General features: G+C 53.4%; 3 protein-coding genes across 3 annotated transcripts; 2 read left to right on the top strand and 1 right to left on the bottom strand.

Annotated features, from left to right (window-relative positions):
- Window positions 1-633: 633 nt before the first annotated feature.
- Window positions 634-3,156, top strand: QC764_0081130 (uncharacterized protein; the record flags this gene model as incomplete). The annotated part of the gene is made up of 2 exons (XM_062940794.1): window positions 634-1,311; window positions 1,372-3,156. 2 exons carry the CDS (start codon window positions 634-636, stop codon window positions 1,486-1,488), a joined length of 795 nt encoding a protein of 264 aa, XP_062799202.1. The 3' UTR covers window positions 1,489-3,156.
- QC764_512080 (uncharacterized protein) lies at window positions 1,427-3,507 on the bottom strand. Its single transcript, XM_062948432.1, has 2 exons — window positions 2,676-3,507; window positions 1,427-2,610 (listed from the first exon to the last, which is right to left on the bottom strand). The coding sequence occupies exons 1-2, from the start codon at window positions 3,036-3,038 to the stop codon at window positions 1,624-1,626; spliced, it is 1,350 nt and encodes a 449-aa protein (XP_062799201.1). The 5' UTR covers window positions 3,039-3,507; the 3' UTR covers window positions 1,427-1,623.
- A 160-nt stretch (window positions 3,508-3,667) lies between these two features.
- VPS13 (Vacuolar protein sorting-associated protein 13) lies at window positions 3,668-14,286 on the top strand. The gene is made up of 3 exons (XM_062948431.1): window positions 3,668-3,941; window positions 4,038-10,738; window positions 10,791-14,286. Exons 2-3 carry the CDS (start codon window positions 4,248-4,250, stop codon window positions 13,936-13,938), a joined length of 9,639 nt encoding a protein of 3,212 aa, XP_062799200.1. The 5' UTR covers window positions 3,668-3,941; window positions 4,038-4,247; the 3' UTR covers window positions 13,939-14,286.
- The last annotated feature ends 271 nt before the right edge of the window (window positions 14,287-14,557 follow it).

Raw genomic sequence — 14,557 nt, 5'->3', positions numbered from 1 at the left:
CACCGAAACCACAAGGTCAGACCTTCCTTCTGAACGCCGAGCTCTATGATGACATCATTCGAGCACACCCATTACCCTCAGATATGGAATGTTGAACCACAACTAATCTTTCAAGTGTTGTTTCATCCTTCCCGAGCCAACTTGCCACGCGTTCACCACCCACCCAGACATAAAAGCACTTCTCGTCACTCCAAAACGAAATCATGCCACAGCAGCAGCCATCACCTGCGCTGCGCTGGGTATGGTCGTCCCTCCATGGAAAATGGGTGCCCGCGCCAATCACAGTTTCTTCAAACGTCAGCACCAGCACTATCGACTCAAAAGCCTGCAAAAAAATACGATAGCTTTTGAGCGGCTGAATACAAGTATGTATGTTTTCTCCGACAACAATGGCCACAGTGAACTGGCTGTCCGTGGTTAGCCCTGGCGGATGACGCGGAAGTTCATTGAAGATGGAATGCTATCTCTGCCTCGTCCCTGCAACAATCTCATTTGAACACCTCACTTGGTTCTTTCAAACTTCCCTCCTCCAAAAACATCAGATTCCAAACAAAGGCCTCTGATTCAGTAACAAGTTTCCAACTTCATCAAGGTGTCCCTCTCCAGACGCAAATCCCACCACAAAGCCCCCTGATGAGTTCGGGGCTCTCGAGCCCACAAGCCCCGATGAGGTTTCCTACTCGAGTACTCACAAGTTGTCAACTGCAGGGACAGCACCTTTGCTACCGTTACGCCAGCAAACAGCAGGAACGCCGCCGGCTGGCTCAAATTGCCTTAGCCGTTCAAAGTCGCCAAGACACCGACCCCTTCAAGACGCAGATCGCTGTCAGGCAGCGCGAAACCGAGGCTTCAAATCCGCGACAAAGATACAGCAGGTGTCGACGACTACTACACCCCTTCAAGCCAACCTCCTCTGGCTACATCATACTATCAACACCAGCACTACCAAACGTACCCCCTCGTCAACAGCCAAACCCTCTGCGGCAGCCATCCGAAGCAATAGCGGTAACTTACCAGAACCTCCCAGACGGCACCCTCGTCCCGATCACAACGCCATATTACTCCGGCCCTCATCAGGATCAGGCCAAGAAGCCTCCTACTACCCCCCCGCCTCACGACAGCACCGATGTTGGCGTCCCCGAAGCGACGCGTCTTCAAACCTACCACAGGACAACCTACCAAGTCAAGAGCTCTTCCACTGGTGGCAAGATCAAAGTGTCCGCGCCTGTTGGTAATAACAAGGCACAGCTGTTTGATGCCATCGCTGCTGCCAAGTCGATCACCAGCGGATCTGGCATGAGATCCTCCAAGGTAAGTTAGCACCCTCAGCTTCTGTTATAAGAAGCCATCAGCTGACATGGACACCCACAGGATGACTCCAGACTCGTTCGACACCGCACTGGGGGAGAAAAGAAGAAAATCGGAGGGCTGGTTCTGGTCGGGATGGTAGGAAGTCATGCCGAGCGTAGAGAGATAACTTCACGTTGATTTTATACTACACAGCATGGGAATATCGACGCCATAACCTTCATGCAAGACAAATGAAACCTGATCCGAAATACCACCCCCTTACCCTCAATAGCTCATCATCCGTAACGACATTACTACATCTCCAGGAGCCCCTTAACTGTCGTGCTTCTCGCTGTTCTTCCTGTTTCCGCCATCCTGGCTACCAATCTGCTCCTTCTTTTTATCTTGGGCACCGCCATCCTTGCTCTCAGCACGATCCTTGCTTGGCTCCTCAGGGTTATCATCGCTCTTCTTGGTCTTTTCATCCTCTTCCTTCTGATCCTTCTTCTTATCCTCCTGCTTCTCGTCCTTCTTATCATCCTTCTTCTCCTTCTTATCACCTTCCTTCTTATCCCCCTTCTTCCCCTTACTCTTCTCTTCCTCCTTCTTCTTCCTCTCCGCCTCCTCCTCCTTCTTCTTCTCCTTCTCCTTCTCCTTCCTCAACCTCGCCCTTTCCTTCTCCTCCTCCTTCTCCCAATTATGATACTCATTCTTCGGATCCTCAGCCCTCAACAAATCCTTCAACTCCCCACCCGACAATCTCGCATGACTCTCCCCAATCTTCGTCCTCGCCACCAGACTGATCAGCAACGAACCCCCTACTATAGCCGTCAAAACAAAGCGATAAGTCTGATACCAACTCGGCGCCCACCCCCTCACCATCGCTCTCGCATCCGCAAAGTACAATCCCGTAAACGCCAGAAATTGGGTAATCAACGCCCATTCAATGGGGAAAAACGTAGTGGGCCATGCAACCAGCGGCGCAGCGACACCGATGGCATAGCGCAGGCGCGTTCTCTCACGGGAGAAGTTCTTTTCCGCAAATTCAAGACCCCAGTGAATGGCGCCTAAAAACGAGATGAGCGCCACGCCATAGCCGACTTGAATCGGCTCAAGAAAGTGAAGCCACTGGGAGGCAGCCTCATTGGTGAACATGAAGCTGTTGAGAAAGTTGGAGTCGGTGGGAAATTTGGCGTTGAGGTTCCAAGAGAGGTAAACTGTTGCGAGGGAGGTGCCGAGATACGGCAAGGTCCCGGCCAGGCCGAGGAGGTAGGGTTCTCGGGGGACGGAGCCGAGGGCGAAGGTGTCTTTGACCGTGTGCTATGACATTGTGTCAGTAACTCGGCCGAGTCGGAGGGGTGGGGAAGGAAAGGAAGGGTGCATACCAGGTCATCGCGCAGTTCCTTGCCAAAGTCTACATCGTCGGGTTTGGATTGTGCAGTTTCGATGGATTTGCGGACGGTTGAGGTGGTTGAGACCTCGTCTGGTCGGGCTTCGAGCTTGTGTTGGGCGATTTCTTGCTCGTGTTGCTTGTCTATCTGGGTGGGTTGCACGGGTGGTTTGGTGGAATATTGCGTGCGGATGAAGTAGGGCAGCAATCTCGGTTGGGTGGTGACTTGTGGTCTGGACGAGGTGCTGGAATGTTTGAGGAGGCTCTTGGAGGCGGGAGAGGGGCGGATGGGAGGTGTTCGAAGGGTTGTAGACAGAGCTTGGGCTCGGCCAATAGCCGGTCGGAAACCACGCAACATTTTGGGCGAGACAAGACAATCGTGGGATTTGGAGTTGTTTAATGTTGAATGGTTAATGGTATCCCTGCTCCTGATCGTGTACTTCAGGAAAGACGGGAAGCGAGCGCGTGGGACATGCAGAAAAGGAAAGGGACATTCAGTTCATTAGAGAGATGAGATGGGATGGCAGCACTGGAAAGAGGAGATTTATCAAATTTCATTATGGGGAATATGACGACCACAACATCAAAGCCATTCCGTCTTTCCGGCCGTCCAGTCTTTCTTTCCAATGGTGCCTTGAATCGTTGCCTTCTTGATACTGGAAGCTGCCCCCGGTGTTCCCCAGTGACGTAATTGAGGTTGCGAGTGGGGCAGTCGGAGCACTGTGATTGCTCAAGCCTGATAACAGGCCAAGGAGTGGCTAACAGCACCCTGGCGTGTGGCTTGCTTTTTGATGCCCCGCTATCTCCAAAGTCATGGAATGCAGAGTCAAGACACTGGAGACAGAGCAAACAAATGCCTATCTGACCAGATGTTTGGTCAGATTTATACATGTAATATCAGGACATGAGTTACGTCTTTAAGATACCCCATCATCCTGGTTGATGATAGGTATCTTCCCAACGGCAACACATACTTTCCCAGTGGCTGTTGAACTGCACCCCACCGTAAACCTACCGTTCTGGCGGATCCCCGCAGTCAGGTGGCCCGAGCTCTGGAATCTTCAGCGCGGGCACCAACGGCAGGCAGAGCCAGAAAGTGCAAAGCAGACCAAGTCGTCATCGGCACCTCGAAGAACCCGACGCTTCTCCAAAGCCCAAAAACCTGACGGCTCCGGCACCAAGAACCACTACCTTATTGTCATCTTCTCCCACACCTGGTGCGCCTCCATTCTATTGACTCTCCCTAATTGCGATATCTGAAGTAATGAGCCCCCTGTCCCCGTTCCCCAATGCCAGAACCCCGCTTCGTGAACCCACAGAGCAATAATCACTGACACCTATCTGTCCTGACTCCCAGTTGCAACGAAGTCACAATACACGAGCCTCTCTTTGCCGTTGCGATTCCGTGGCATGACCTGACGATTCTACCAACGTAATATCGATACTCACGGCTGTTTTACCAACTTCTAAATTGCGAGTAATTCCTACCAATGCGTCCTCCGCACCACGCGCCATAAACCACACACACGACAGTTCCCTGCCCGGGTAACGGCACCACACAGTCAAGATGTTGGAAGGCCTGGTAGCTGGCCTGCTCAACCGCTTCTTGGGCATGTATGTCAAGAACTTTGACCCAACACAGCTCAAGGTCGGCATCTGGTCCGGAGATGTCAAGCTACGCAATCTCGAATTGCGCCGGGAGGCCCTCGACCAGCTCAAACTTCCAATAAACGTTATTGAGGGGCATCTAGGAGAGCTCACATTAGTAATCCCCTGGTCCAATCTACGTGGTGCGCCGGTCAAGATCTTCATCGAAGATGTGTTTCTTCTCGCGTCCCCAAAGGAGGAGGCCGAATACAATGAAGAGGAGGAGGAGAGGCGGAAGCAGAGGATAAAAATGGAGAAGCTGGACTCAGCCGAGTTGCTCAAGGAGAGATCTCAAGAAGGGCTCAGCCAAGAAGAGCAGAAGCGCACCCAGAGCTTCACCGAAAGTCTGGTCACCAAGATTGTTGACAACCTGCAGATAACAGTCAAGAACATCCACGTTCGCTACGAGGATGCCATCTCGGCCCCGGGTCACCCCTTCGCCCTGGGTATCACCCTCGAAGAGTTCAGCGCTATCAGCACAGACGGGCAATGGACACCCACCTTCATCCAGGACTCAAGCCATACGACACACAAGCTCGCGACGTTGGAGTCATTAGCGGTATACTGGAATACAGACACAAAGCTTATGGGTCCTGGGAGGGAGTTATCGACGCCTGATACCGAGGTGACGCCACATGACGAGATGCTCGCCAACTTCAGGTCCATGATTGTGAGCGGGGAGAACGACCAATCTGGCACGCATCAGTTCATCCTGAAGCCTGTTTCCGGCCAGGCCAAGATCGAGCTCGACAAGACCGGAAGTCGACAGGTGCCCAAGTTCAAGGGCAACCTGCTGTTTGATGAAATTGGTCTTGTGTTGGATGACCAGCAATACCGTGATGCGCTGATGATGGTGGACCTCTTCCATTACTTTATTCGACATCAAGAGTACAAGAAATACCAGCCCAAGGGAGTCAGACCAAAAGAGGATCCGCGCGCATGGCTCCAGTTTGCCGGCAATGCTGTGCTGAGCAAGATCCACGAGCGCAACAGGCGTTGGTCCTGGGACTACTTCAAAGAGCGCAGGGATGACAGGAGGCGGTACATTGAGTTGTTCAAAAAGAAGAAGCAGAGCCAACAGTTGTCAGCCCAGGAGAATGACGACCTCAACAGGCTGGAGTGGAAGCTCGATTACGAGGATCTCCGGTTCTGGCGCTCGCTCGCCCGTAACCAGCTTAAGAGGGAGAATGCGGAAGCCCTCAGGAACCGTCCACCCGCGCAACCACAGCAACAACAGGGCTGGCTGGCCTGGGCGTGGGGTTCCAAGCCGCAACATCAAGAGAAGCAGGATGAGTCTGAGAACATCCAGATCACCGAGGAGCAACGCAAGGAGCTTTACGAGGTTATCGACTGGGATGAGAAGACGGCACTTGCCGCCGAGGTCGACGTACCGAGGGACACTGTCAAGATGCAACTCGAGGCATCTCTTAGCATGGGAAGTTTCACGCTCAAGCAAAGTCCCCATGGTGACACCCGAGATCTGATTAGTCTTCACTTTGATGTGTTCAAGGCGAAGGGTATTAAGCGTCCCGACTCGTTCCTGGCTGACCTCAGTCTTGGTGGCCTGCGCGTCAACGATGGCACCACTCCCAACAGTGTCTACAAGGAGATTGTCCGCGTCAAGGATGCCCCGGAGAGCGACCCCGACAAACGCCTGTCCATCGCTGAGCTGGAGAAGAACGGTAACGAGGCATTCTTCCAGTTCCAGGTCGAGCAGAACCCTCTGGATGGACAAGGTGATGTGGCTGTGACTGCCAAGCTCAAGCCTCTGGAAATTGTGTGGAATCCCAATGTCGTCGTAGGTGTGGCCGACTTCTTCAGGCCACCAGACCGGCACATGGAGTCCATCAACGCGCTCATGGAGACAGCTGGTGCTACGGTGGAGGGCCTTCGGGAGCAGACGAGAGCAGGTCTGGAGTTTGCCTTGGAGGAACACAAGACTGTCAATGCCAAGCTCGACTTGCAAGCGCCCCTTATCATCATCCCCGAGAGCATCACCAACAAGAAGTCGACATGCCTGATTCTGGATGCCGGTCACATCAGCCTGACCAGCGAGCTAGTGGACAGGGATACGATGAAGGAGGTCCAGTCCAAGCAGAACCAGAGCTACACAGACGAAGACTTTAAGCGGCTGGAATCTCTCATGTATGATCGGTTCTTGGTCAAGCTCACATCCACTCAGGTCTTGATTGGACCCTCTATTAAGGAGACGAAACAACAGCTGGTAGAGAAGGACGAACGTCAAAAGCTTCACATTGTTGACAAGATCAACGTCAATTTTGTTGTCGAGACGTCCATCATCCCCAAAGCTCCGAACCTCACGAAGCTCAGAGTGTCTGGTCATCTCCCCGTGCTACATGTCAGCGCATCGGATGCCAAGTACAAGACTCTCATGCGAATCATCGAAGTCGCGATACCCAAGTTTGATGGTGACCAGACACAAACGTCACTGGAAACCCGCCCCAAGCGACCCCGTCTCGCCAGCAATGCCTCGTCACGGTCACAGCGGTGGGCGGACCGTGCGCCGTCTACTCAGCTTCTCCAGTTCCCCTCCTCTCAGCAAGCCATCATCTTGAACGACGACGACTTGGATGATGATAACGACAAGTTTGAAGACGCCAAAGACACCTCTGCTAAGGACCAGTTGAAGCTCCAGCAACGGATATTCGAGTTCAAGTTCACAGTTGACCAGCTCAGGGGGTCACTTTACCGCAGCGATCCTGACAAGAAACGCCCAGATCAGCTTCTTGTGGAACTCGTGGCCGAACACTTTGGTGTTGAGTACTACCTTCGGCCCTATGACATGGCAGCTGAAGTGGCACTGGGTTCAGTGACCGTCGACGACTTTGTGGATAACCCTTCCGCCGAGTTCAAGTCCATCGTGTCGTCTGGTGATGTAGAAGATCGCCAGCAAGCGAGAAACCTGGTTCATGTCAAGTTTGTTAGGGTCAAGAAGGAGTCGCCAGAGTTCATGAGTGTTTATGAAGGCATCGAGACCAACGTGGATGTCGCCGTCTCCACCATCAATCTCGTCGTCACGCGCAAGACTCTTCTCACGCTGCTCGACTTCATCCTCGTCACCTTCACCAATAACAATGCAAGCAACAACGCCAGTACACAAAAAGCTATTACCGACGATGACTCGGAAGTTGATGTGGAAGTGGTCCCCCCAGAGGAAGAGCTCCAGCAGGAGGCCGGGGCAATCCGGGTCAAGGTTGATCTCAAGAGTATTCGCATGATCCTGAATAATGATGGGATCCGGCTGGCCACTCTGTCGTTCAACCATGCCGATGTTGGAGTCTTCCTTCTTGGTAGAACCATGCGGGTCAACACCAAGCTCGGCGACCTGACTCTGGTGGACGATGTCAACCAGGGTGTTTCAGAAGACTCTAGTCTTCGTCAACTGGTAACAATCCAGGGCAAAGAGCTCGCCAATTTCCGGTACGAGACTTTTGATCCACTCAAGCCGGAGCTGTACCCAGGCTATGACTCGTCCATCTTCTTGCGTGCCGGTTCCGTCAAGGTCAATTTCCTTGAAGAGCCTTTCCGGAAGATTGTGGACTTCCTCGTCAAGTTTGGCAAAATGCAAGCCATCTACAATGCTGCTCGTCAGGCTGCGGCTAACCAGGCCAACCAGCTGCAACAGACGTCAAGTCGGATAAAGTTCGACGTTGTCATCAACACCCCCATTGTTGTCTTCCCTCGAGTTGTGATGCCCGAAAGGCCGAAGCGAGACGTCATCACGGCCTACCTGGGAGAGATCTATGCCCAGAACAAGTTTGCCCCGCTTGACGATTCGGAGAACGCAGATATTGCCATGAAGCTGTCTGCTGGTATCCGCAATATTCGTCTGACTTCCAACTTCCACTACACTGGTGACCGCTCGGAGGAGTTGGAACTGATCGACCACGTTGATCTCGAGTTCAAGGTCACGTACGCCGAGCACAAGGAGGGCGTCAAGCGGCCCGACTTTGACATTGAGGGAACCATGACTGACTTCAACCTCCGCATCACTCCCTACCAGCTCAATTCTCTTCTTGAGCTGTCCAGGTCTGTGCCTGCCGCCTTTGCTGGTGGTGCTGAGCAGAGTGACGAGGAGGCTGAGCGTGACGTCGACGATGCTACTCTGGAGCGTGCTAGGACCATGACTGGCTTTAATAGCGAGAGTAGCAACGAGAAGCTCATCGACATGGGCCCTGAACTTGGCACTCACGGCCAGGCCTGGACGAAGTTGGACCTTGTCTTCACGGTCAACACCATTGGCTTGGAGTTGATTCGTGCCCCGGAAGATGCCCCAGTTGGCGATATGGACGCTGCCAGTCTTTCCAAGTTTAGCCTAGATTCAAGCGTTATTAAGACCCGGATGGACTCGAATGGGAGTCTCGAGGCTGAACTTGTTATCCAGGCCTTCACCATCTTTGACACACGGCATCGCGAGACCAACAAGTTCCGTCGCATCATGACGAGCAACAACAAGGATGTCCAACAGTTCATGGCCAGCATCACGATGTCAGGTGGTGAGGAGAGGAACGTCATCGCCATGATTGCTATCGACAGTCCTCGTGTCATCTTCGCTTTAGACTACCTCTTTGCGTTGCAGAAGTTCATTACTGTTAGTACGCAGGTTGTCGAGCTACCTGCTATCCCAGACAAGAGCCCAATAGAGAGCCCGGAGGAGATGAGCGATGCAGACTCCATGCAAGTTAGTCTCGGCAGACCTTCCCAGAGTAGCAGCCGCGGAATCTCTCCGTCGAAGCCAGCTGAAGCCCCGAAAGCACCGGAGCCCAAGAAGTTGACCTTTGCCTACCGCGTCAACGTGGTTGATGCCCAAGTCATTCTCATCGCCAACCCATTGAGTGCAAGCTCAGAGGCTCTCGTGCTGGGAACGAAGCAAGTCCTCCTGTCCCAGCAGCACGCCTTCACCTTCCAGATATCTCAATGCGGCATGTTCCTGTGCCGGATGGACCGCTTCGACGATTCACGGCTCAGAATCATTGACGACTTCTCCGTCCAGATGTCCATGGATAGCTCGCAACCGCAGACAACCAAGATCCATGTCGATGTTGAGCCTCTTATTCTTAGGGTCTCGCTCCGAGATATTTTGCTGGTGATGCAGACAATCACAAAAGCATCTGAGCTGTCTGGTGGCACTCCCGCAAACAATCATACTGCTAAAGCCTCCGATCAGAAGGCGAAGCAGCTCAAGGCACCGCCTGGATTGAAGCAACGATCGGCCAGTGGAAAGGGCGGGTCCACCCTCGCTGCGAGAACACGGGCAAGCAAGAAGAGTGTCGGCGGTGTCAGCACCTCTGGTCGTTCCACCAAGTCCGGGCAACTCGTGCCGCATGATATTGTCAAGGCGCCTCCTAGACACGAAGAGCTCACTGCCACCATTGACGGAGTCCGTCTAGTGCTGATCGGCGATTTGCACGAACTTCCCATTCTGGACATGAGCATCAAGAAGTTCACAAGCACCGCTGCAAACTGGTCTTCCAACCTCAAGGCGGAGGCATCCATCGAGATGTACACCAACATCTACAACTTTGCCAAGTCCGCCTGGGAGCCTCTGATCGAGCCCTGGCAAGTTGGTCTTGGTGTAGCTCGTGACCAGGCCTCTGGTGTCACCTCGGTTGATGTTGCCTCCAACCGGACTTTTGATGTCACTGTCACCACTGCTAGCATTGCTCTCTTGTCCAAGTCCTTCGCCTTCTTTTCTCAGGACCAGGATGTTTTGTCCAAGCCTCGTGGTGCTGAAGCACCATATCGCATCCGCAACCACACGGGGTTCAACGTTGCTGTACATGCCAAGCGACAGAGCAGTGAAGAGCCGACGTCTCTCAGACTGGAAGATGGGCAGGAAGCACCTTGGAGTTTTGAGGACTGGGAGAAGATGCGTGAGAATGTTCTGGCAGAGAACGGTGTTAGCAGCGTTGGGGTGCAGCTGGAGGGCAGTGGCTTCGACATGGTTAAGAACATTCGCCTAACTCGAGAGGGCGAGTTTTTGTATGCCTTGAAGCCAAAGGCTGATCAGGTTCTGCACAAGCTCTTGGTCCACGTCGAGCTTGGAACCGACAACGTCAAATATGTGACTCTGCGCAGTCCATTGTTGGTTGAGAACGAGACGGATATTCCTGTCGAGATTGGTGTGTACGATGCGCACGAGGGCCACCTTCTCAAAATTGAGAAGATTGCGCCCGGTGAGAGCCGGCCAGCACCGGTTGGGGCTGCGTACTTGAAGAGTTTGCTTGTCCGTCCTGATCCTGGATTTGGATATGGATGGAGCAATGACACGCTATGGTGGAGGGACTTGCTTAAGCGGCCAACCAAGACGATGGTGTGCAAGGGGGACCATGCGGAGCCATTCTATTTCCAGATGTCTGCTCGCTTCGACAAGGCAAACCCCATGACTAGGTATGTTGTCGCAGTACCTGCGCTTTTGCAACGCAATAACTGACCATCGCAGGAACTACCCATACATGCGTCTCAAACTCTCAGCACCAGTCACCTTGGAGAACTTGCTGCCTTATGACTTCAAGTATAGGATATACGACAAGAACACCAAGAAGGACTGGTCTAACTTCTTGCGCAAGGGCGGCGTCAGCCCTGTCCACGTTGTCGAGCTGTCGCACCTCTTGCTCCTCAGTGTCGATATGCAGGACACTGTGTTCAAGCCGAGCGAGTTTGCCATCATCAACGCTGGGGCCACCGATGACTTCAAGAAGGAAACACATCTCGTTTGCAAGGACGATGCTGGTATGGCGCTCAACCTGCGGCTGCACTACTATCGTATTCCAGACAGCGGTGGTGCGTTCAAGGTCACCGTGTACAGCCCCTACGTCGTGCTCAACAAGACGGGTATGGATGTCAGCGTCCGTTCCAAGGGCTTCATGCAACAGGCCAAGGCTGCGGCGGGTCAGGCACTCATCGACATTGGCAACGAAAGCCACCGCAAGACCAAGCCCATGATGTTCTCCTTCAATAGTGACGACCACCGCAATCGTGCTCTACTCAAGGTCGGCGACTCGGAGTGGAGTAAGCCGCAGAGCTTTGACGCGATCGGGAGCACGTCGGAAGTTGTGCTCAACTCTCCAACACGGAATGCCGAGATCCATCTTGGTGTTACTGTCGAGTCGGGTCAGGGCAAGTACAAGATGATCAAGACGGTTACCCTGGCGCCAAGATATGTCATCCAAAACAAGCTTGGGGAAGACATCAACATCCGGGAGCCCAGCTCATCTGGCCTTATCTCGCTCAAGAGTGGTGCCTTCCGGCCATTACACTTTCTCAACAGAGGTCATGTGAAGCAACTTTGCATGTGCCATCCTGGTGTCGACAACCAATGGACAGCACCTTTCAACATCTCAGATCTCGGCACAACTCACATCAAGATTGCCAAGGCTGGTCAGCGTCAGCGCCTCGTCCGGGTTGACATTCTCATGGAGGATGCCACCATATTCCTCAACCTGTCCATGGAGCAAAAGGCCTGGCCTTTCTCCATGCGCAATGAGAGTGACACCGAGTTCACCTTTTATCAGGTCAACCCCAATATCGATGAGGATGGCACCGAGGACCGGTCTGGCTGGAGGCCTGTGCGCTACCGTCTGCCACCCAGGAGCATCATGCCCTATGCCTGGGACTTCCCAGCCGCGAAGCACAAGGAGGTTTGCATCAGTGCTTACAACAAGGAGCGCTATGTTAAGCTGGCCGAGATTGGAAACTTGATGCCCATGAAGTTTATTGGCACCAACGGGCAGTCCAAGATCATTGACATCAATGTCACCGCCGACGGCCCGACACAGACTCTCATCCTGTCCAACTTTAAGCAGTCCAAGAGTTTGTACCGGCAAAAGTCCAACGCAGGATCCACCACCAGTCGCGAAGGCTTCGAGGCCAAGGAGTTGGATACAGGCACTACCTTTAGGGCGCAGCTGCGTCTGTCTGGCATTGGCGTATCCCTCATCAACTCACAGCTGAAGGAGTTGGCTTACATCACCTTCCGTGATGTGGCGCTTCGGTACAGTGACTCGCCTCTCTACCAGACTATCAGCTTGGCTGTCAAGTGGATCCAGATTGACAACCAACTCTATGGCGGCATCTTCCCCATGATTCTCTACCCCAGCGTGGTTCCGAAGCGCGCCCAGGAAGTTGACGCTCACCCGTCGCTGCACGCGATGGTCACTCGTGTCAAGGATGATTCTTATGGCGTCGAGTACATCAAGTACGCTACCATTCTCTTGCAAGAGATGACTGTCGAACTCGACGAAGACTTCATCTATGCGGTGTTGGAGTACTCCAAGATTCCGGGGGCTTCGTGGTCAGACACTGTCGAGGAGGACAAGCTCTGCGATGACAACATTGACGTCCCGCAGCCCAAGCAGCAGCAGTCCGGCAAGGACATCTACTTTGAGGTTCTCAACATCCAGCCCATGCAGCTTGATCTGTCTTTTGTGCGCACGGAGCGTGTCAATGCCGAAGACAAGACTTCGTCGCGGAACCCTGTCATGTTCTTCTTCAATGTCATGACCATGGCCATTGGAAACATCAACGATGCGCCCATCCGGTTCAACGCCTTGATGCTGGAGAACGTCCGTGTTTCAATCCCGATCCTGATCCAGAACATCTCGAACCACTACAGCCAAGAAGCACTGTACCAAGTTCACAAGATTTTGGGCAGTGCCGACTTCCTCGGTAACCCAGTCGGTCTGTTCAACAATATCAGCTCTGGCTTCGCCGACATCTTTTACGAACCCTACCAAGGGCTCATCATGTCTGACAAACCCGAGGACTTTGGTCTCGGCGTCGCCCGTGGCGCGGGTTCGTTCTTCAAAAAATCGGTCTTTGGCGTCAGTGACTCGCTCTCCAAGGTCACTGGCAGTTTCGCCAAGGGTCTTGCGGCGGCAACGATGGATAAGCAGTTCCAGGACAGGCGACGCATTACTCGTGCTCGCAACCGGCCAAAGCACGCCATTTACGGCGTCACTGCGGGCGCTAACAGCCTGTTCACCTCTGTTGCTTCAGGTGTGGGAGGTCTGGCGAGGAAGCCACTTGAGGGTGCGGAGCAAGAAGGTGCGCTGGGTTTCTTCAAGGGTATCGGGAAGGGTGTCGTTGGTCTAGCCACCAAACCAGCCATTGGCGTCCTGGATTTTGCGTCGAACATATCTGAAGGCGTACGCAACACCACGACCGTGTTTGACGGCTCGGAACTCGATCGTGTCCGTCTACCCCGTTACATTCCCGCAGACGGTATCGTCCGCCCCTACAGCCAACGGGAAGCGCTTGGTCAGTCATGGCTGAAGCAAGTGGACAATGGAAAGTATTTTGACGAGCAGTACATTGCCCACCTGGAGCTCCCGACGGAGGACATGGTGGTTATGGTGACGTACTCGAGGATTTTGCTGATTAGAAGCCGGAGGTTGCAGACGGAGTGGGATGTGCCGTTGAAGGATATTCAGACTATTGCCAAGGAGAGGACGGGGCTGAGCTTGACGTTGAGGGGGGGGACGAACGGGCCGTTCATTCCTATTGGGGAGGAGAGTGGGAGGACGTTTATTTATAGGATGGTGGCCGTGGCGGTGGAGGAGTTTAATAGGAGGTTTAGGGGGTTGGAGTAGGAACGTGGCTTGCTGAACCAGGGGAAGAGGAGGAGGGGAAGGGGGAGGAGTAGATCTGGGACTGGGAGTGCTGGGACTGGGAGTGTTAGGACTGATGGGGGTGGGAGGAAAAAGAGTCGGAGGAGGTCGAGGGAGGAGAGGGTTGAGAGGAGGAGATTGAGGAGGTCAGAGGGGTGAGGTTGATGAGTACATGACTAAATGGTAGAGGGCGTGGGAGAAATATGGATTGCGGGCGGGACGTTTTGTTCTTTGGCACACACGTGTTGTTTTAGCACTGCGGTATGACTTCGGCTTTTTGGTACGTGTTTTGATAGTTAATGAAAGGAACCTTTATTGTTTTGTATCCATTATACCTGCTGCTTTGTGATGTGATGTGATGTGTCACTTGTCAAAGATTGAGATGTCCTGATTGCAAAAGAGATAGGTAAGTGTCAGTGGCTGGTGAGACCAGGCAAGTTGAGAACACGACCAGCGCCGCGATCCCAGCCAGAGTCAAAGGTTCCCCGAGGAGAGACAATGTAACACTGTGAGCAAACTCAGGTTGGTGACGGCGTGTAGCCTCGGTTTCGAATACCTCTTGATCGGCTTGCTCAGGAGAGGCGAAAGGAGAGGGGGCGTG

This window comes from Podospora pseudoanserina, chromosome 5 (assembly GCF_035222485.1).
Source record: "Podospora pseudoanserina strain CBS 124.78 chromosome 5, whole genome shotgun sequence".
In the NCBI taxonomy this organism is placed as follows: Eukaryota; Fungi; Ascomycota; class Sordariomycetes; order Sordariales; family Podosporaceae; genus Podospora; species Podospora pseudoanserina.
This window is presented reverse-complemented; position numbering and strand designations above follow the sequence as displayed.